Source organism: Pantherophis guttatus, chromosome 3 (genome assembly GCF_059756535.1).
Source record: "Pantherophis guttatus breed Tessera chromosome 3, ASM5975653v1, whole genome shotgun sequence".
NCBI classification, from domain to species: Eukaryota; Metazoa; Chordata; class Lepidosauria; order Squamata; family Colubridae; genus Pantherophis; species Pantherophis guttatus.
In genome coordinates this window covers 153,251,023-153,273,001 of record NC_142065.1, presented here as the reverse complement: position 1 = coordinate 153,273,001, position 21,979 = coordinate 153,251,023, and the positions used below count along the sequence as shown (strand labels likewise).

The following is a 21,979-nucleotide window of genomic DNA, read 5'->3' as shown; positions in this document are numbered from 1 at the left end:
TCCATGGTCATGTGGCCGGTATGACTAAACGCCAAAGGCGCACGGAATGCTGTTACCTTCCCACCAAAGGTGGTCCCTATTTTTCTACTTGCATTTTTTATGTGCTTTCGGACTGCTAGGTTGGCAGAAGCTGGGACAAGTAATGGGATCTTACCGCATTACATTACAAGGCACTAGGGATTTGAACCGCTGAACTGCCGACCTTTTGATCGACAAGCTCAGCATCTTACCACTGAGCCACCGCGTTTCTCTTATTAAATGCTATCAGGAACTGCTTTACGACACCTTCACGAATCAGTAGCGGTCATAAGCATCTCTAAGCTTGGACTATTTTATTCACCATTCTAAAAAGGCAAAGTTGTCTTTTATTTAGCCAATTACTGAAAACTTCCTTTTCAAGACTTGTCTAAATGTCTGCTCAAGAAGTGTGTATTGTCTATATTTAGGAACTAAATCACAAACTATCAGTAAGATTTTTTAAAAATGATGTTCTCAGCTTAATCAATAAATCTTCAAGTAAACAAAGATCAATCTCCTAATATCCCATTAAGCTCAAGCACAACTGAGAAAAACAGATCATCTCCCACTCTTCTAGCCTACAATTACACTACCGAACCAACTGTCACTTCTGTTGCCAACCTCATCCAAGTTGAGAAAACAACCCTAAAGGCTAATTAAATCTCAGGCAGAGCCAATGATGAAAACAGAATGTGGCAAAGTCCTTACAAGGTTGATTTCAAATACAAGAGCCCTTTCTCTCTACTCACCTCTCCGGTTACTTTTCTCAGCAGAAGTTACCTCTAGTATAATAAGGTTGGAGACCGAAAAACAATTGGGTGTGTGTGAGGGTAGGAGTAGGAGAAAATGCAATTTGGGAAAGAATCTGGATAACCTTCAGTTTTCCCACCGCATACCAATTCTGTGACAATTCAAATCTTTATGTCCCAATGTCTGCAATCATTGCTTCTTCCCCCTTCTCTACACATACCTTTAGTGTTGCTAAATTATTTTTGTTACTGAATAGAAATGTCTTGATTCTCTAAGACAGCTTTGTAGGCCGACACAAAGGGAACCCCTCCCACCCTCATCCCCCAACAAAACTGTTGCGGGATTGAGTGGCAAATGCATTTTTCTAACTTAACTTTCTAAAAGGAAACAAAAAATAAAATGGAGGCACACAGAAATAAATCCCCAAGTAAATACTTTTTGTTTGATTCTCAGTCAAGGAGTGGGCTGTGTTTCTGAAGCATGGAAAAAACAGAATTCCTGAATAATCATCTTAGCTATTCAGAGGCAGAAAAAGAATTGATGGTCTAGAATGTGTGCAGTCAAAACTCTAAAGATCTCCTGCATTCCACTGTTGTTTATACTTTTCAATCGGCTTTGACAGGGGCTGTGGAAAGAGGAACATTTTAACAGGCCCATTCATGCCTTTATTAGAACAATTAAGGGACTCCTACAGTTTTAGCTGTAAAAGAATGGGACCCAATTAAATGAACTCCAAAGCAGAAACACTCCAACTGCTGGCAATGTAGAAGAGTAGCATTATTAAAATAATCGAGATAAAGGCTTACTTTAAAATACTCTAAGACAAAACTCTCTTTTTCACAGTTCTCAGACAGGTTAAGGAAGACTTCTCTCCCTTCAGTACTTTGACATTTGGGATATGTCTCCTCTTATTTAAAATGTGGACATTCGTTTAACTAGAAATAACTTGATGAACCAACTAATGTCACCCTCTTTTGAATAGCTTTATTCAGCCAGGCCTGGTATATTTGGAACAGCCTTTATCAAGCAAAATAAAGTTGTCTTCAAGTTGACCTCAGCTCCTGATGATTCACATTTATCAAGAAAAATAAAACTGAAAGTCCAAAGCTACTTGATCAAGCAACGGATATAGCTGCTTCCCAACTCAACAGTATCAGAGCAACTTGCTGTAAATCAAATCCTAAAAATTTCCTCTATTGGTACTAAAAATTCTGGATAATTGAATAGTCAACTTCTTTTCCAGTACTTTATTAAGGCAGCCTTTCCAAAATTCTCAGTATCTTGAGAATCTCCCTAGACATTTTCCAAAATACAGTTCCACAAATTTAACAACCACCAGCTATCCCAAAAGAGGTCAAAAATAATTTATTTAGATTTCTCCAAAATTATTTGGTATCTACATGAAGAAGCACTTCATCTTTGATCTTGCCCTGGATGAAGGATTACAGAATCGTCCTACAGTCAGAGATCCAACTATACGGTATTTTTTGCCCCATCTGTTACCTTTTTCATGACTTTTCATCAAGGCTCCAGCATGCCTTTTCATTGGTCTTCTGCTTAATGTCTTACCCTCTGCAGTTATGCCAGGCAGATTTGTTGGTGTCCCATAGGACAAATGCCCCCAATCGTGCTTTTCTAGATCTGCTAGAAATATTAAGTGGATTCCTAAATTGTCTAGAAGTTCTGAGCATGGATAGTGGTTCAGCAGATACCAGCAAATTAGAATCCCAGGAATCATCGTTGGCCACATCCTGGCTGGAGAAGCTGGGAATTATAGTGGAGCAACTCTTAGAGGACCAATAGCTCCTTGCCTCTAATTGGAGAGACAGTTGTGTAATTTAAAGTTCAATAATGAAAACTTTCCTCTTTATAATTATGTTGATTTGCTGCTAGTAAATTATTTCTTTTTCTAATTTACACACAGAGGCAAACCACATTAAAATAAATGTAAGCTGTGGGTCTTTTTTAACAGGCATGGAATAAACCACTCTTTAATCAGAAATATATTCCCTTAAACTGATGAGAGAACCAAACATTTTTCTTCTTGCCAATAAATCAACCAGGCCCTAAGAGGTAGTCCATTAAACTATCTCCAGTGTCTTAATTGCTATCTATCTTCAGTCAGTTGCCCAAAGCAAGTGGGGAGACTGTCCTAAAGCTGCCAGATGAGTTCTGGCAAATCTCATTTTGTGATGCAAAATAATCTCGCTGACCATCAGGCCTGCCACCTCAGAGAACAAAGAGAAGTTAGGTTAGCTTCAGATGGATGGGAAGGTCCAAGACTGGCAATTATCTCTTGGAAGGCCAGCCCTCTTGCTCCTTCTGATAAGCTGGTCCTTCTAACAGCTGCCTGTCATGCAGGACTAAGCATCCCCACGAAAACAAGCAAGCAAACAAAAGAAAATATCCTTGTTTAATACTGTAGTCGACTTACATTCATGGGAGCTAATAACAAATCCATATGGAGGTTACCATATAAGAAAAGTGCAAAGAGTTTCACCCCATGTGCTAATTTCCTATCAGCTCATGCATCCAAAACCAGGATCTTGCTGCCTCATTTCACATAGCTTATCAAAAGTCTGCCAAATAGCCTATATTTCATAGGTCTCCACTGAGCACATTGAAGCAAGGATGCCATTTAAGGATTTACAGGTACTCTAAACTCAATGCCTCAAGTGATGTGTCAGATGCCACTGAAACGACACTAAGTACAACTTGTATTCCTAAGTGGTGGATATAAGCAAAACGCTTCAAACCATTTTGAACGTGAAGAAGAGCTGCTTTGAGTGTTTTAAGTACCTGCTTCTTACGATCCACGATCATTTCCTCATCTGCAAAGCACATGACTTTTTAAAAAAGCAATTGAATGGACATCTAGATCAGAATTTAGGCTATCTGGGTTTTTCCCACTATGGACAATACGAAGAAAAATCTGCCTACTAATTAAAGTAGAGAGGAAGACTCTGCATTCCAATCTGCTGAATTGTTCCTGGGGGAAAAAGGTGTGTGAAAAACACAGAAACCTTTCTTTACAGATCTGGCCAGTGTTACTTCACTTACTATATGTCCTGTTGTATTTAGATACATCTCCTTCTCCTCCTCCTCTCCTCAAGACTCATGCAAGATAGCATTTCCTTCCTTATAATCATAAGGAGACAAGACATTGTCCCTTTTATGCAGACAGAGGACAAAAGGCTAAATGTAAAGAATGGGACCCAAGGTTGTCCAATGAAACTCAGCCAGGATCTAAACTCGTGTTGCGTGTTGCCTCTATCAACTTCACCACCTGCGTAAAAGTATCTATTTCAATTGCAATTACGAGCATCAATGGCCTCAGCTTGCACAACAGGTGGGGCCTTGGGTGGGGGGGGGGAAAGGAAAGAGAGGCCCTAAAGCAGGACATCTGTGTATTCCCTTGACTCTGAAATAAGAGAAGAATATTGGTCCAATATAGTAATCCGGCTACAATCTGCTTTGCTGGTGTATCAAGCAACAACAGATAGAATAAGGCAAAGTGTATTGGCAAAGAAACACCCATTGAGAGCTTTGGAGCTCTTTAAAGCCTTTGATCTTAAAATTCACAAAAAAGTAACTAATCATTTAAGTGCAGCCAGCTTTAAGTGTAATAACAAGTATTTCTCCACCAAAGATCGCAGGATAGGGCACTGGCTTCTTGTGTTATTTATCTTATAGTACAATTCCAAGATAAAAAAAAAACCTTTCAAGCCAACAAATCACTTAAAAGAAAAATAAATGTTCAGATTCTTGGGAGGAAAAAGGGATGTTTTGATTTGGTATCAAGAGGAAAGCAAAGTCTTTTTATTTTCTTGGGAACGCATTTTGTCCAAAGTTAAGCCTTGGCAAGCTTTTGCAAATAACTACTAGTCTAACATACAGCATAGGTTTTACACTGGAAGTAAGTAAAGCTGAATATGACAGCTATACTGTTAGAATGGCTGGTAAGGGAATATGAAACGTAATTATATTTTCCAGATCTTCAAATTTTATAAAAGCCTTATAGCTTTATACAGGTAGCCAGGAGTGGGCTACTGGGGGTTCGCAGGGGTTCGAGAGAACCTCTAGCTAAGATTCTGTGCAGTTAGGAGAACCCCCAAATCCCACTCCTGGCTGACCCAGCCAATCCACCCACCCCTCCCAGGAGTCCCCACGCGGCCCGTTTTGGATACAGGTTAAGTACAGGGTGCGCGCGGAGGTTCGGGGAGGGTGAAAAATGGGCCTACCTGAAGTTCGGGAAACTGGAAACCGGCCTGTTTCTGGCCTCCAGAGCCTGAGGAGGCCGTTTTTGCCCTCCTGGAGGCTCGAAAAAATCTTCCAGAGCCCAGGGAGGGCAAAAACACCGCCCCCTGCCCTGGTGCAGGAGGCCGACTAGGCCACGCCCACCCAGCAACCAGGCAGAGAACCCCTTGCTAAAATTTTTGAAGCCCACCCCTGCAGGTAGTCCTTGACTTTGACCACAATTGAGCCAGAATTTATGTTGTTAAGTGAGAAATTTGTTAAGTGAGTTTTGCCCCGTTTTACAACTTTTCTTGCCATATTTGTTAAGTGAATCATTGCAGTTTTTAAATTAGTAACCCAGCTGTTAAGTGATTCTGGCTTCCCCATTGATTTTGCTGGTCAGAAAAGATGATCACGTGACCCCGGGACACTGCAACCGTTGTAAATATGAACCAGTTATCAAGCATCCAAATGTCAATCACATGATCATGGGGATGCTGCAATGGTCAAAAGTGTGAAAAATGGTCATCAGTCACTTCTTCCAATGCCATGCCATTGTAACTTCAAACGGTCACTAAATGAACTGTTATAAGTCGAGCACTACCTGCATATATTCTACTTCATGGGTGTCAAATGTGATGTGTCACATCATGTGATGTTTCACGATGTTTTTTCCCTTTGCGGAGCTGGGATGGGCGTGGCCTGCACGTGGCGCATCTGGCCCGAAGGCGCCAGGATGACACCTCTGTTCTACTTCCTTCAAACTATGATGATCAAAGTAAGGGTGCTCACATTGTGCTACCCAAGCCTCCTTATTCTTGTCACATTTTAAAAAAATATTTTAACAACCTCATGCAAAACCATCAGGATCCAGAGTTTCCAGCATTGTAGGCAAGCTGAAATAAACAACGAAATTATTTAGCAAAAAACAGTAAGGATTTTATCTCTATGAATCAAATAAATTAATTCTGGAGGGGAAAGCCCCAGAAATAGATCTTTAGTCGAATACATTTTTAGATTAATTTGGGAGGGTACAAGGAGTTTATTTCTAACTGTAGTGTTTTGTGCCATTTGGTTGGAGAGTGCGATTGTCTGCACTATGTTCACTTAGGAACATATGGCAAAACCATTGATCAGGGCATGATGCCATGGAGGACTTGCACTTCTGCTGGCTTGTTGCAGAGTTTGATCTTCTTTTGGAGCTGAGAGTAACTAACCTTGAGTCACCCAGCCAGCTTCTTTTTCTAGGGAAGGATTAGAACAGTGATGGCTAACCTTTTTCAGACCAAGTGCCCAAAGTGTGTGCGAATGTACATGCACAAATGCACGTGTGTGCGCCTGAACCCCCAAAATGCAATGCACATGCTTCCCACACATGCGCCCCGCCCCATGCATGCAGCCCCACCCGTGTGTGCCCCTCATGCATGCGCGAGCAGCTTTCACATGTGCGCCCCGCCCACCACACATGCACATCAGAGACCCAAAGCCTAGCTGGCTGGCAGGAAGCATGCACGCATGTGCGGCGGAGCTGAGCTGGGGTGACAGCTCGCGTGCCCACAAAGAGGCTGCTGCGTTCACCATCATGGGATTAGAACCTGGATCTCCCAGTCCAGAAATCTTCAAACCTGGCAACTTTTAAGCCATGGGTGGCTGGGGAATTCTGGGAATTACACATGTCTTAAAGTTGCCAGGCTTAGAGACCCCTGTTCTAGTCCAGCACATTAAACTTTATACTGCATTGATTTGTTCCCCACAAATGCAACGTATCTCAAAATTCTGCCTGTCCTTTTCCAATGGCATCACCACAATACTTGGTGTCCTTATTTAATCTTTTTTTTTTTTTTTGGTAAAGCCTTCCCCTCCCATCATCAATACCTGCTTTGCGTTATGTAAATTTGTGACCTTGAGGGTGGAACCAACCAGAGATGAAGGGGAAGAAAATCAGTGTTCCATAAATGTCTGCAGAATATGGCAGTTTGAGAAGGGGTTCATGATTCAGTTTTCTGTAACTGATATGTTTAACCCAGGAAAATAAAAACTAATCTATCAGACAAGTAAATCAGGAACACCATGGATCCCTAATGTAAAGTATGTGAACAAAAGTTCTCAGAATAGTAGCATGTATTATAAAACAAAATAAATAAATACAATCTCTGTTTTGTTACTATAGAAGGACAAAGCAATCTCAGGAGACAGAATTCTATCCCTATTTCTTTTTTTATGTATAATGGTTACCGAAAATTTTAACAATAGCAAGAACTATTACAAGCTAAAATAGACAAAAGAAAAAGAAAAAGAAAGTAAGAAAAGAAAAATCTAAATGCAAAAAATAAAAATAAAGATATCAAAAAGTTGCTTCTGATTTTTTCACAGCATTTATAATTACAATTATAATTTAATTACTCTCTAAAATTACCTAATGACTCTCCTTTCTATAATCTAGCCTGTCTAATAATCAAAACCATAAATCATGTTCATTTTTTTTAATGCAAAATGTCCATGAAGGGTTTCCAGTCATCCATAAATGTGGATTTTGTCTTTTCTCTAATCAAACAAGTCAGTTTAGCAATTTTGGCAGGTCCTATCATCGTCACCTACCATTCTTCCATTGTGTGATTGCCAAAATTTTCTATCTTTCTGCATACAGTAATGTCACTGTGGTTTTTATACATAAAAACAATGTTTCATAGCTCAATCCCAGGTTCTGGTTTCAGCTGAATGCCAATCTTTAAAATCCTCTGAATCACATTTGAGCCCAATCTTTTTTTTTAGCTTTTTTACATGTCCACCAAATATAATAAAATGACCCTTCATATTTCCAACATTAACTTGAAGCATCTTTACACATTCTAGATAATTTTTCTGGAATCATATACCAGCGAAATTTATCCTTGTTTTTCATAAGATGCAAAGCACAGTAATTTCCAATGTTATTTGTTTATGCAAGCAGCATTCTGCAAACTTTAGTGGTTGTTTCAATTTTAAGCACCTTTCTAAATATACAAAGGAACAATTTCTGAAGGATACTCAGTTCTCGCCAGTTACCAGCAAGAGGATGGCACTTGCCATATTAATGAGGAAAATATGCTAATTATTCCGAGGGCATGCTATGAAGAAATGTTAACGTGCTACTGTCTTTTGTCTGATGTATTTTTCTCACTTGCCTAACTACAGTTTATTTGCCCCATTTAAAGCTTCTTAGCTGGGAAGTCATCAAGCACAGCACTCTATTCAGGGGTACCACACTGGGGGCGACAGAGAGGGTAAAAATGTATATATGATGACCATGGTTACAGCTCCCATCTTGCTCTCCCCCACCCCCCCAGTAGCTGCCTCTGATTCTATTTTCAGCTGAATCAACTCATTTAAGTTTTCAACATTTTAACTCACCTTGCTTTTGGATAAAAATCCTAAGCAATGGGTTTGCACTGGAAACAGCCTTGAAGAAGTTGTCATCATTATTAATGGGAAGAAGATCCCCATGGATGTCAGCGTAGCCTATCATTACCGCCATGTTGGAAATATGGTGGATGTGAAGGAGAAGTTTGTAGAAATCTTCGAATTTTCCTGGCTTGAAACGATCCAAAGAAAATCTTCGAAATTCTGCTCCAAACTAGGATCAAGGGAAAAAAGGAGAAATGACCACGTGTCAGGATTTTTAGGACTGCAAATGTAGCTCTCTGTTTACCCTTTTTATCCTTAAGCAGCATATATATTTTTGCAAAGTTTTGTACTAGAAATAGTCCTCAATGACCACAATGGAAGTTGTTAAATAAAACGGTTGTTAAATAAAACATCACATGACCATGTTAGATTTATGTCGGTTTTGCTGTGGTCATTAAGCAACTTGCCCATGGTCAGTAAGTGAGACCTCATGCGACCATAACCTGATTTTACTGCCAGCTTTCGTATTGACTTTGATTGTTGGAAGCCAGCTGTGAAGTTCACAATTAGCAATCACGTGACAGCAGGAATGCTACAATATTTATAAATGTGAGTGAACTGCAAAGTGCTCAAGTAGCGATCATATGACTCCAGGGACACTGCGATGGTCGTAAGTTTGAGGAGTGGTCATAAAGTTAGTTTTTTTCAGCACCATCGTAATTTGAATGGTTGCTAAACAAGACAGTTGTTCATTGAGGATTACCTGTATTAACATTTATGATTTTAAAAGAGCAGCTAAAAATGTGAAAATTAATTCAGTGTTAAACTGATTTGCACATTAATACTCAAAGATCCAACAATGAACTATAATGTAGAAGTTTCTCTTAATGTTTTTCCCTTAATTTTATGGATTTACTCCTCTTACCCCAAAAGCAGGATCAATGTTGTTAGAATGATTTCATACCTTTTATAAAACGTTTATTTGTATGCCGTCTTTATTGTTTTTTGAAATAATAAGGCAACTGAACATATTCAACACACTTTCTTCCTCTTATTGCAATACTTCTACTTTCCCCCTAGGTATTCTGCTTCCTATGTCAACAATCTGTTCTTGTGATGCCACCCTGGTTTGATTTTATAAATGCTATTTCATTGCCGTCTTTCCCCAAATTGCAAAAAGCTCAACTTTAGTGACTCATCTTATTAAAGCAGTCACATCCTTTTTTCATGTTCACGCAGAAATGTGCAAAAATCCCGGTGCTTTCATGAGTAGGCAGAGAGAAATGCTGTGTTTACTCAAATTCAAGGCTTTTGTTCCATATCATTTCAAAGGATGCACAGTCCTATGCTATAAATGCCAGTATCCATTAATCACCTTTTATCATCCCCAGATGCTTCTGCCCAAAGATGAGGCTATTTCTTAGTTTGCCTTAAAGAGAATCAATCTAATAACAAAGCATGCACTACTTTTCTACTACAACGAAAAGGGCAACGTTTACGACATTCCCACGGAATATAGTTTTCATCAACTAGAGCTACAGACTCTTAATGGAGACATTGGGGCAAATTAATGAAAAAAAAAATGAGAAAGAATGGCTGTATGGTTAAGAAAAAGCTCATTCTAGCTTTAAACATCAGAGTAACTTAAGGACAACCAAGAAGAACGTTGATGAGAAAGTTACTACTAGTCTTTGTTTGAAAGAGCTAATAGAAGCCAATAAGGAGCCTCAACTTACAGCACTCTTGAGTTTGTTCAGGGATGTTAAAAGGTATCAACCATGAGGAAGCAAGTTACTATACAAGCTTTGAGGCAAAAGAGATGTACACAAGAAACTTCCGTTGTTAAGTGGTATTTTAAGGGGACTCAACAAAAGGGAATAGTTGCATGAAACATACTGAATACTCTAGAAGAATATAGGATAAAGATAAACCAACCATAGAGATAAGAAAATAATAAAGCAGATACTACTAAAGAAGTATGCTCTGTCCAATAAAATCATTCATTCACAGAAATACATTCTCTCTCTCTCCCCCCCCCCAACTGATACAGACACACACACTGACATAATAGCAAAAACAGGAATGTGGTGTGCATATTGCAATCTTACACTTTGGGGATAAGATATTTCTTAAATAAAGAGGAAAATTCTTTACTTAAAATTCAAACAGAATTACTATTGAAAAAGTAACCAATACACCATATTAGTATACGAGTCATAATTCTATAGATTAACAGAGGAATATCTGCATAAACAAAACCAAAACATAACATCAAAACAACAGAAACAGAGCAGGCCCCTTTGCGATCAGAGATTAAGTATACCTAAATGCCCTAAAAAATCAGAGTGAAAATAACTCTTATTACATATTTTAAACTGCAATCATAGAAAACATGGAAGTTTAATTGTTTGCAAGCTTTCATTGAGTATTTCCCAGACCAGAAAGCAATAAAAAAAGATTCTGCGAAGTCCACAGCTTGTAAAAGCTAAGACATGTAATGATCAGTGAGTGTAACAATTAAAAGATAATGCAAGTCTCAAATATGTGGCAGAAAAACAACTCTTAAGCATCTATAAATTAAGAGATTTTGTAGAAAGCATATATCAACTTGAAACATATCCACAGGCCCTACGTGCCAAAATACTTTGTGAATTATAAGTTAACCATTCTTAGACTTAGGCCAAATACTTTTGATTTAACTGCTCCCAACTGTTTATTTTATGAAGAAAGGTTATTTCCATCCTTTTCTCCATAATTAAAGGCTAGTGAGCAGCAATGATACATCCCTTACTCAGTATAGTGCCAAACAGAATATCTCATAGCTGGTGTTTATCTCTACTTTCTGAACTATATTCTCTGTTGCTTTGAACTTTCCTATCACTCAAATGCTAAGTAGATTTAAAAGGTTCTAATGTTTGCCTATCACACAGACAACACTAAGACACCAGCCAGGACAATCCTTCATTACAGGAACTTAATCTACTTATTAGTGCAATTTTTAAACAATGAAAATACAGTAATCTACTTTGACCTGCTTACCTAGTGCAAACAACTCAAGTGCAACTTAAGAAAGAAAGAGGAGGAAAGGCAAAAATAAGATGAAAGTAATTTAGGTTAACGGGGCTACAAATACTGACTAAGAAAGTAGATTTATATACGCTTACTTCCCAAAACAACGTGTTGTCATCATAGGAATCTCCTGAGTGTTTGTCACTGTCAGGTTGATTTGCAGTTAGAAGCAAACAGAAATGACCAACCCATCCTAGCCCAAACGGAATTCTTGTCTATTTTCATACTACTTGAGTGCCAGCAATAATAAAGAGAGCCAAGCAGCTTATACAAAAATAAATTCACTGCCAAAGTTAATGCAATACACAAACATTAACGGAATCAAGACTGGCTCTATAATCAAATACAGGTAGTCCTCAACTCAATTGGAACCAGACCAAAGCTGTTATTAAGGAAGACATCCAGGTGACTGCTATGACTACAATTCAACCACTCCCAGTTTTAGTCATTAAACGTTTTCGTGGGTGATTAAGATTTAGATGGAGTCCCAGGTAAGGAGCCTTGGAGGGAGGGGGGCACTGGGAGACTTCACTCAGGAGCTGAAAATCCTCCCTGCCAAAATTCAGGCAGGACTTTCAGCCCCTGAACTGAAAGACACTCGCTTGCAGCCTGCAGTGGGTCTCCCAGGGCCTCACCCAATCCTCAAAGGCACCCCATGCTCCATTCTTTACTGAACTGCCTCTCCACTCAGGAGCGGAAAATTCTTCCTGGCAAAATCCAAGCAGGATTTTCAGTTCTGAGCATAAAAGACAGTTGCATGAAGAGACATTTGAGAAAACTAGACATAAAGGAGACATTTCTCCTGTTGAATGTGAGCAGTAAATCCTTCGGCATTTTAGGTATACCAGAGCTGTATCCCAAAATAAGATCTTACATTTAGAAGGTCCATATTTCTTGTTAGGAACTTCTTTCCGCAACATCTTCCCCTCAAAAGTTACGTCTGGTTGCATAAATATCTGGAAGAGTCCATGGACATATGTGTTCTTCAGAACAAAGCAGAGCCAGTAATGAAAAAGAAACTGTCCTCTCTCAAGTTGAAGGAATATGGCATCTTTTTCTAGCCCTTCCCCTACTGTGGCCGGGAAACTCATTATAGAATACTCTGGCTCTGTTATAAGAAGCCTTGTTCCCAAGCAAGCATGTGGAAGTCCCAAGCAGCATGCATGGAAACGAAGATTTCAATCTTCTCCTATGTTCTTCTTTCTGAAAACTACCAGTACCTCCTAAATTTATGTCTCCTCCTCTACTGATGATACCAGATGTCCAACTGGTAGATGATCTTAATACCTTTTATATAGATGTTGAACAAGAGGGGAAAGAACATCAAGCCCTGAGATATCTCACAAGGAGAGGCTTACAGAGTGACCACTTTCCCTCACCAAAGCCCCCTAGAACTGGCCTTAAAGGAAAGAAGAGAACTACCATAACACCGTGCCCCCCGCATTCATGATCCGTGGCACTGGTCCAAAAGGATAATGGAGTCAGTAGTATCTAAAGCTGTTAAGCGATCAAGGAGTACAAGGATGGATGCATCTTCTCACTCCTGCAATTGCCACAGATCACCAACAAGAATAATTCAAGGCTGTCTTTATACTGAAACCGGTCTAGATAATCCACTTCTTTCAAGTTCTTTGCAACTACAGCCCAACCACTTTCTCAATAACCTCCCCTATTTCATCCACATTTCAATATTTAATAAGTGAGGAGAAATGTCTATGGAGATTCTCAGTCATCCAGATCACAATTGTCCCGAATGTGCTTTTTTAAACAGGTAACTGGACTTTCTGGTTTTTCTTTGAGGACGTTTCCCTTCTCATCCAAAAAGCTTCTTCAGTTTCAGAGCTTCTTGGATGAGAAGTGAAATGTCTTCAAAGAAAAACCAGAAAGTCCAGTTACCTGTTTAAAAAAGCACATTCGGGACAAATGAGGGGGAAATGAACATTTTAATCAAGTTAATCCAAACTGCATAACCCAGTTACACAGATCTTCCAGACTCCCTGATCAGCATAAAGATAAGGTGAAGCAGGGGTGACATACTATTTATTTTATTGTCATTACTTACTGATAATGACCATGATACAGTCATCAGCACAGCTTCTGCACACAAGATACACTAAGCAATATAAAATATATTCCCAGCAATAGAAATTGAGCCAGATTTTGTAATTGTTCTGGAAGTGGCCTATCCATTAAGAAAAAAAGGAGTAGCTTCTTAAAACTTCGACAAATTTCATTGGAAGAACAGTGAAACAACACATAAGAGACTGATCAACTCCCTCCTTGTAAAGAGGCAAATGTATTCTTGCACTGGTGTGCTGTTGAATCTCCTTTCCAGCAGTGATAACAGCACATCAGATCTTGCAAGAATAAAGGCTCTCCTATGATTTTGCCCATAAAGTATTGGCAAAATAATTTGCATTTAGAAACAAGATATCCCAAACAAGTCTGCCCTAAACAGAACTTACATCTTTCTGCCGAATGTTGTCAACCTTCTTATTTCATGTCTTGTCAAGGTTCTTGCAAAAGTCAACTGAAGCCAAGCGTTGGTCAGATAAGCTACAAAATTTTGGATCCAAATCAGGGGTGAAATGCTCCAAGTTCGGACCGGATCGTCCGATCCAGTAGCAATAGAGGTGGGTGGTTCGGAGAACCGGTAGGAAAAATCCCTGCCGCCCCCCCCCCCCCATGCCCAGTTGAGCCACACAATCATCAGAGGCTTTTTTTTTTACTTTTAAAAGCATTTTTTCTACAACCTCTTTGGCCAAAAAAAAAAATGCTTTTAAAAGTTAAAAAAAAAAGCCTCTGATGATCGCGCGGCTCAGCTGGGATCGTCAAAGGCTTTTAAAAGAAAAAAAACCCTTTTTTTTCTTTTAAATGCCTCTGACGATCCAAGCTAAGTTGCCTGATTGTCAGAGGCATTTAAAAGAAAAAAAGCCTCTGCCAATCAGGCAACTCAGCTGGCATCGTCAGAGGTTCTTTCCCGAAGAGGTTGTAGAAAAAATGGTTTTAAAAGTAAAAAAATTGGCCACGCCCACCCAGTCACATTACCCCCCACCCACCAAGCCACGCCCACATAACCGGCAGTAACAAATTTTATATTTCACCACTGATCCAAATGTACCCTGATATCCATAATCGCAAGAAATTGTCTTCAAAGTCAGGGGGGAAAGGAGGCTGGGGAACTTTCAAAGATTAAGACAAGATCTCAAGCAACAAAGATCTTTACAGAGATTAAGCCAGATTTCAGCCTCAACAAAGAATTGCAAATGCAGCAGGGGAACTTGAGCAAAGCTTTTAAACATTTACACTAAACAGCTTTGAAAAGTCCCAAGTTATAATTACAGATCCGTGTACCATAAGCCAAAGAAGTCATTATCTGGGGCTGTATACAAGTCTTTATCCCAGCTGCCTTATACAGTTTGCATGGCACAGAACGGCCCTCATGAGACTAATGGGCCCATATGGAAGCAGCCCTTAATTGTTCGTTCCATGTAGCTGAGGTCTGAAAAGAGACACTCAGATATTTTAATACTGGGGGTTGATTTTTGCCAAGCACGATGCAACCAGCAGCTCTTTTTTTTTTTAAATACAGCTACTTTTGTTCTGTTGTGATTGATGACTAGACCTTACTCTTTACAGTAAAGCCCACTTGGCTTAGAGAGGAGAGCTGCATTATCCGCATACAATAGAATGAGACAGGTCTATTGGGCAGCATAGGGACAGGGTGAAAATTGGATTTTGACAGAGTACGCAACAAGGCATTAATGTGGAACTAAAAAAGGGACAGGCATCAACGTGCAACTTTTGTTTTATTCCGTTTTGGAGCGGTATTGAAGAAGACAGAAGGGCCCTGATGTGTTCCACCAGATTCACACTCGGTCAGTTTCATGTAGTAAAAGAACAGATTACAGAATCCCGGAAGACGAGACTGGTTAATGGAGGAAGCAGTCAATTTTATAACCTTGAGCTTGTTTCTGTGGTTCAAGTCAAACGCTTTAATCAATAGAGGCAACATAAATTTGACAAGTTTGTAAGAGATTGGAAGCCATTTGTGGAGTTTCTGCATGTGAAAATACTGTACATCAATGGACTGTTAGCAGAGAGTTTTGAAGATTAGTGTAACTTTTTGGGTTACCAATTAATTTTTTTTGCAGTAAACAGAGATTGGGCCGATTTGATTGACAGACAATAGAATTTTATATTTGGGGTATTTTGTTAAGAGATTGTGATTTAAAATAGTAAAATATAGATGGGAAAACTTACACCTATTTATAGACCCGTTGAGCAAGAAGGAGAATCTATTATATTTGTTTGAATTATATTTATCAACAAGGATTACAGGCAGGGGTGGGTTCTAAATTTTTTAACTACCGGTTCTGTGGGTGTGGCTTATTTTGTGGGCGTGGCTTGATGGTCATGTGACAATTCTTTAGGATTTAGCAGAGGTACTGGTCTACCAGGCTTTTAACTGCTTGCAGAGCTGTAGCTGTCTACCCATTTATTTTTGCAGGCACCGATCTACTCATGTATTTTTGCAGGCACCTGTCTACCACCAAACTGCCTTTTACCACTGATCAGCTGTAGGGCGGCCCTTTGAAGCCCCACGGCAAGAGTTTAAACAGTTTTTTTCCTTGCAGCCCATCAGCTGGGACTCAGGAGGCAGCAATAGATTGGGGGGTGGGGCCAAATAAAAGGTAAGAATAACACGGGTGGGGTGGGGGGTGGGGGGCAGAACTGGTTCGGTGACTTGGCTGAACCGGGAGGAACCCACCACTGATTACAGGTAGTCTTCAACTTACAATCACAATTGAGCCCAAAATCTCTGTTGCTAAGTGAGACATTTGTTAAGTGAGTTTTGCCCCATTTTACAACCTTTCTTGTCACAGCTGTCAAGTGAATCACTGCAGTTGTTAAGTTAGTAACACAGTTGTTAAGTGAATCGGATTTTGCTTGTCAGAATGTTCCAAAGGTGATCACATAATCCTGGGACACGACAACTGAATCGCCATAAATATGAGTCAGTTGCCAAGCAACTGAATTTTCAGCATTGGGGATGCCACAATGGTTGCATGTGTGAAAAATGGTCATAAGTCACTTTTTTCAATGCCATTGAAACTTTGAGCGGTCACTAAATGAACTGTTGTAAATCAAGGACTACACATATTTAGTGTTAATTGTATATCTGTTATATATACTTTTTTTCTCTTTTACCCAGTATTGTTAACTTTTTTTCTCGTATTCTTCGTGGTTTGTTATTCTTCGTTTTTTGTTTTTGTTTTTGGTATTTTGTATTCTATCTTATCTTTTGAAAGCAATAAAAATTATAATAAAAAATAAAATAAAAACAACATAAATTTTACTCTGAAAAGATGAATTTCTCTATAAATGTTAGAGGTTAGTCATTGGTTGTTGATCACCCTTTTCTAAACCTGGGCTTGCTCTTCCATCAAAAGAATACTTTGCACAACCCCACTCAACTAATTTTCCATGGAAATGCCTAATGGACAACTGATGGTGCTCAGCAGGATTACTGTACAGTGACACAATGGATCCCTCTTCTCTTCTTCTTTTAAATGGTGAAATGATAAAAGACCTTCTCCAGTCTGCTGAGATCGGAAAAGATCTGAAATCTGAAAGAAGCTGCTATAAAGGAAGTTGCCCCTCTAGGTGTTACCAAGCAATGCGTGCTTCTACCAAAGTTCAGTGAAATTCTCCAACTTCTTGCTAAGGTTTAAACTGTAAAATGAACTTGAAAGTCGCAGAGGGAGAAACAGAAAATTAAACTTTCAGAAGCAAAGCTCCAAGAAAATCCAAGTACTGATACAACTGGGGTAGCAACTAGGACCAGAGGTAGCAACTACTAGGGCAGTGATGGCTAACCTTTTTGCCATCGCGTGCCAGGAAAGGGGGGGGCGGGGAGGTTCGTGCGCGTGTGTGCCCAAACCCATAATTCTATGTGCCCTGCCCCGCGTATGTTACTGTTTAATGTTTAATTTCATCCGCGTGCAACCCCCCCTTCCCCCCCGCTCTTGGCACGTGATGGCCCAGTAGGTCCGTTTTTCTTTCTCACCTGGCTCCAGATCCTCTCTATGCATCTGGGGAGGGCGAAAGCAGCCTTCCCCACCCCATCGGAGGCCCTCCGGAGACCCGAAACGGCTCATTTTCCAACTTTCAGCTGGATGCTTTTTGCTGTCCCCAACCTCCAGAGACTCCTAGAGAACTGAGCTGGCGTGCCAGGCGGCCTGGCTCTGCATGCCACCTGTGGCACGTGTGCCATAGATTCGCCATCACAGTACTAGGGCATATAGCTCAGGAATTCTGGGAATTGAAGTCCACAGGCCATAAAATTGCCCTAGTAGCCCACCCCTGATGTAGTCTTATGATCATAACTGAGCCCAAAATTTTGGTTGCTAAACAAAACCGTTGTTAAGTGGGTTTTCCCCCATTTAACGACCTTTCTTGCCACAATTGTGAAGTGAATCACTGCAGTTGTTAAATAAATAACACAGTTGTTAAAGTGAATCTGGCTTCCCCATTGATTTTGCTTGTCAGAAGGTCACAAAAGCTGATCACCCGACCTCAGGACACGCTGCAACCGTTATAAATATGAGTCAGTTGTCAAGTGTCTAAATTTTGATCACGTGATCATTGGGATGCTGCAACGTCCATAAGTGTGAAGATAGTCACACAAGTCACTTTTTTCAGTGCTGTTGAAACTTTGAATGGTCACTAAACGAACTGTTGTAAATTGAGGAGTACTTGTCGTGACCATAACTGTTCAGCAGTACCATAGCATCAGATAATCTTTTGTTATAGAATTTGTACTGGCAATTGTAGAATACACTTAAAGCAACACCAAGGACTCAATCACCAAAGCAGCCAGGACACCATCGCAGGACAGGGGGGAAAAGTACCTATTTGTTTATATCAGTACACAAACTGTAATGGCTGAACCAGAATGCATGTCTTGGTCTGTCTTAACCAGTGGTGAAATTCAAAAATTTTCCCTACCGGTTCTGTGGGCGTGGTTTGGTGGTCATGTGACTGGGTGGGCGTGGCTTGGCAGTCACCTGGAAAACCATCTATCACACTTTACACAAAAATAACACAAAAGCTACACAACTGACTCACACACAATGTGAGCAGCTGAAGTTCACACAAAATGGTCCCTGCAACAAGCAGGAACCTCACAGAGTCACAGAGAGCTCAAAAACAAACAATCACACTTTACACAAAAATATCGGTTCAGGCAATAGGTAGTAAAAAAATGCTTTTAAAAGTTTTTTTAAAAAAGTTCCAACCATCGCACAGCACAGTTGATTGTCATAGCTGATAGTCACAGCTGATTATTGGAACTTTTTAAAAACTTTTTTAAAGCATTTTTTTACTGCCTATTCGCCGAACCGGTAGTAAAAAAATGCTAAAAAAAAGGGGGGAAAAGTTCAGACGATCAGCTGTGCCGCATAATTGTCAGAACTTTTTTTTTTACTTTTTAAAGCATTTTTTTTACTACCAGTTCGGGCGAACCAGTAGCATTTTCACTACTGGTTCGGATGAACCGCCCGAACAGGTAGCATTTCACCCCTGGTCCTGGGCAGCACATAAGGAAACTTATTTAAAAGTAGAAGTTTCAGATTAATTTTTGCTGTCCTGGCTGTGGTTGAAACAATCCTACAGCAATGCAAGCACACAAATTCCAGATCTGTAATAAGGAACTAACAACTGCTACCTCGCTTATATTTAAGAGCAACAGAAATATTAGAATTAGAATTAGAATTCTTTATTGGCCAAGTGTGATTAAACACAAAAGGAATTTGTCTCCGGTGCATAAGCTCTCAGTGTACATACAACAATAGTGATAGATCATTATCATAGCCATTGTAAAAATACATTCATCATAAAACATTAGATACAACACTTAGTGATAGTCATGGATATTAAATAAGCAATCAACATAAATCATACTAGGATACTAAGAAAACAGTATAAATCATAAGATATAAGCAACAAAGTCATAAGAATATAAAGAGATAGGGAATAGGGAATATGAGAATAATGATGGTAATATTGCCTTTTTAGATAGTTTGACAGTGTTGTGGGAATTAGTTGTTTAGCAGAGTGTGATGGCATGGGGGGAAAAACTGTTCTTGTGTCTAGTTGTTCTGGTGTGCAGTGCTCTATAGCATCGTTTTGAGGGTAGAAGTTAAAACAATTTATGTCCAGGATGTGAGGGGTCTGTAGATATTTTCACAGCCCACTTTTTCTGGCTCGTGCAGTATACAGGTCCTCAATGGAAGGCAGGTAATATAGAGGTAATCCTTGATTTACAATGGTAATTGAACCTGCGATTCTGATTGTAAGTTATGGTTGGTCGTTAAGCAAGTCACCCTGTGACTGTGCTTGATTTTATGAACTTTTTTGAAGCAGTGAGTGAACGCCATGCTTGTTAAGCGAAACCATTGTTCGCTATGGGATGTTTATTACTGGAAACTGGAAGAAAATACTGGTTTTGGCCAAAACGTCAGAAACTGCGGTCACATGACCATGGGATGCTGCAAATGGCTGTAAATGCTGGCTTGTTGCCAAGCAACCAAAATGTGGTCACGTGACCGCAGGGGTGGGGGTCGGCCATCAGAGCTTTGAATTCTAATAATAAGTAGCTTTTTTTGGGGGGGGGGGGAGATCCATTCCAACTTCGAACACTTTCTAAATGACCAGTCATAAGTTGAGGACTACCTTACATAAGGCAATATGGTTCCAGTTTTAACCTAAAAACCATAAGTTGTATTTTAAAGGTCAACTGATAGTTCTTAAAGGGTTAAATGAGTTTCCTGCAACCCCATGACTTCCAACCAACCCCATTCCAGGAGATCCACTGAAACGGATGAGAGCTATAACCCATCACATCCAGAGGGCAACAGGTTCAGGGATCATTTTTGCCTTCTAATCTAGGACTTTCAGCAGTTCCTTAAATAACAGTTATCTTGATCTAGAAGAATTCTTAGGTATGACAGTTATGTTTTAACTTGTACTAAAAGCCAGAGGTTTCATATTTCAGACACCATATATCATCATATAATATTTACTCAGAGGAACACAAGAAGTCTCTCCATTTTTAAAGAGAATGTTTTTAATATAGTACCTTATTTTTAATAAAGTGGATGCCCAACGAAATTGTTATCTCCTTGATTTCTGAGCACAGATCAAAGGACTGTTAGATTGGGACTGTAATGGTTAAAAATGTTCTTCATTTTATTTAAAAACCAGCCAGAGCTTTCTAACAATTTATATGGTTCAAGAAACCATGTATTTACAAAAATTAGGAGAGATGTGACACGGTCACATGTAACAGAATTAAGACTTAAATTAGCAGGCTGTATTAGTAGCTTTAGAAAAAAAATGTGTTATCAAGCAAGGCAAACCAGACATGGCTTTGATGCTGCTCTATCTTATTAGGGCAGGATTGCCAGTCAACTAGTTGATTCCCAAATGCATCAAAAACACCAAGAGCAACATTTCACTTAATCCAAAACAATGTAAACATCACGAAAATGGACACCCTTTGATCACACCGACAAGATTCATTACAGGTCACCTTTACAACTCTGGCATTCCAACTCTTAGGATATACAATTGTTCTGACCTAGGCTTCCTGAGTCAGTAAAACACACGAGTAGTCCCAAAAACCTCTTTTATTTTAACAGCTATGAATTCTGTTCATTCACAGATGAGTCCCAAATAGTTGTAAAGAGTCCTTCAGGATAAGGCTGATAATCACCCACCTTTATCTCCCTTGACACGCTGCCAAAGACCTAATTGGCAAAGCCACACGGAATCCAGAATCAAACAGAGCTTCAGACTTTAAACTGCACAGAATTAATAACGTTGCTTCCTGCAAAGGCCCACATGCCTTTGCTCCTCTTTTAAGTCTTATGGGAGGGGCCAATCATCTCCAAGCCCTATTCCTGAGTTGCCCCTTTTGTTTTAACTGTTTTTGCCTTCTGGCAGCTCTGTGCATGCACGCATTGGGAACAGGCTCCCCCTGTTCCTCTGCCTTGTTGAGGTCTGATTCTGGATGCTCTGGAGGCAGCACTTACCTCCCAGATCGCCCTTTCTCTGCCTCTGATGCTGAGCCCTCGTCCGAGCCTTCCCCAGACTCCAGGACTGGCCCATGTTCCTCCCCAGCCTCCTCACTGTCTGACTCTGCTGCCAGCTCCGCATGCTGCTGGCAGACCACAACAACAATAACGATAATCCAGGAACAAACAATTAAGGATGCTTGAAAAAATATATATTTAAAAATTCTGGTACATTTCTTTCACAAATTATGCAGATAACAATTGACCAAATCATGTAGTATCGATGGTCTAGGACAGCTCTCAGCTCAAAAAAATCCTCCTAAAATATAGCTTAATTAAATTCATTTGTTTAACCTTTTTCTTTTAAAAAGAACCCAAAGATTCAAAGAGTGAACAGAGTCCACAGGGTGGACACATAAAAAAAATGACACCAACTCAAAACA

At 39.7% G+C, this 21,979-nt stretch overlaps 1 protein-coding gene across 2 annotated transcripts in view; it reads right to left on the bottom strand.

The window, feature by feature from the left end:
- PARD6G (par-6 family cell polarity regulator gamma) overlaps positions 1-21,979 on the bottom strand; it is an 85,357-nt gene that overhangs the window by 49,588 nt on the left and 13,790 nt on the right. For both annotated transcript variants that reach the window (XM_034429301.3, XM_034429302.3), the window contains one exon: positions 8,395-8,617. In XM_034429301.3, the coding sequence (XP_034285192.1) occupies positions 8,395-8,617 (223 nt within the window). The remainder of the gene's footprint in view (positions 1-8,394; positions 8,618-21,979) is intronic.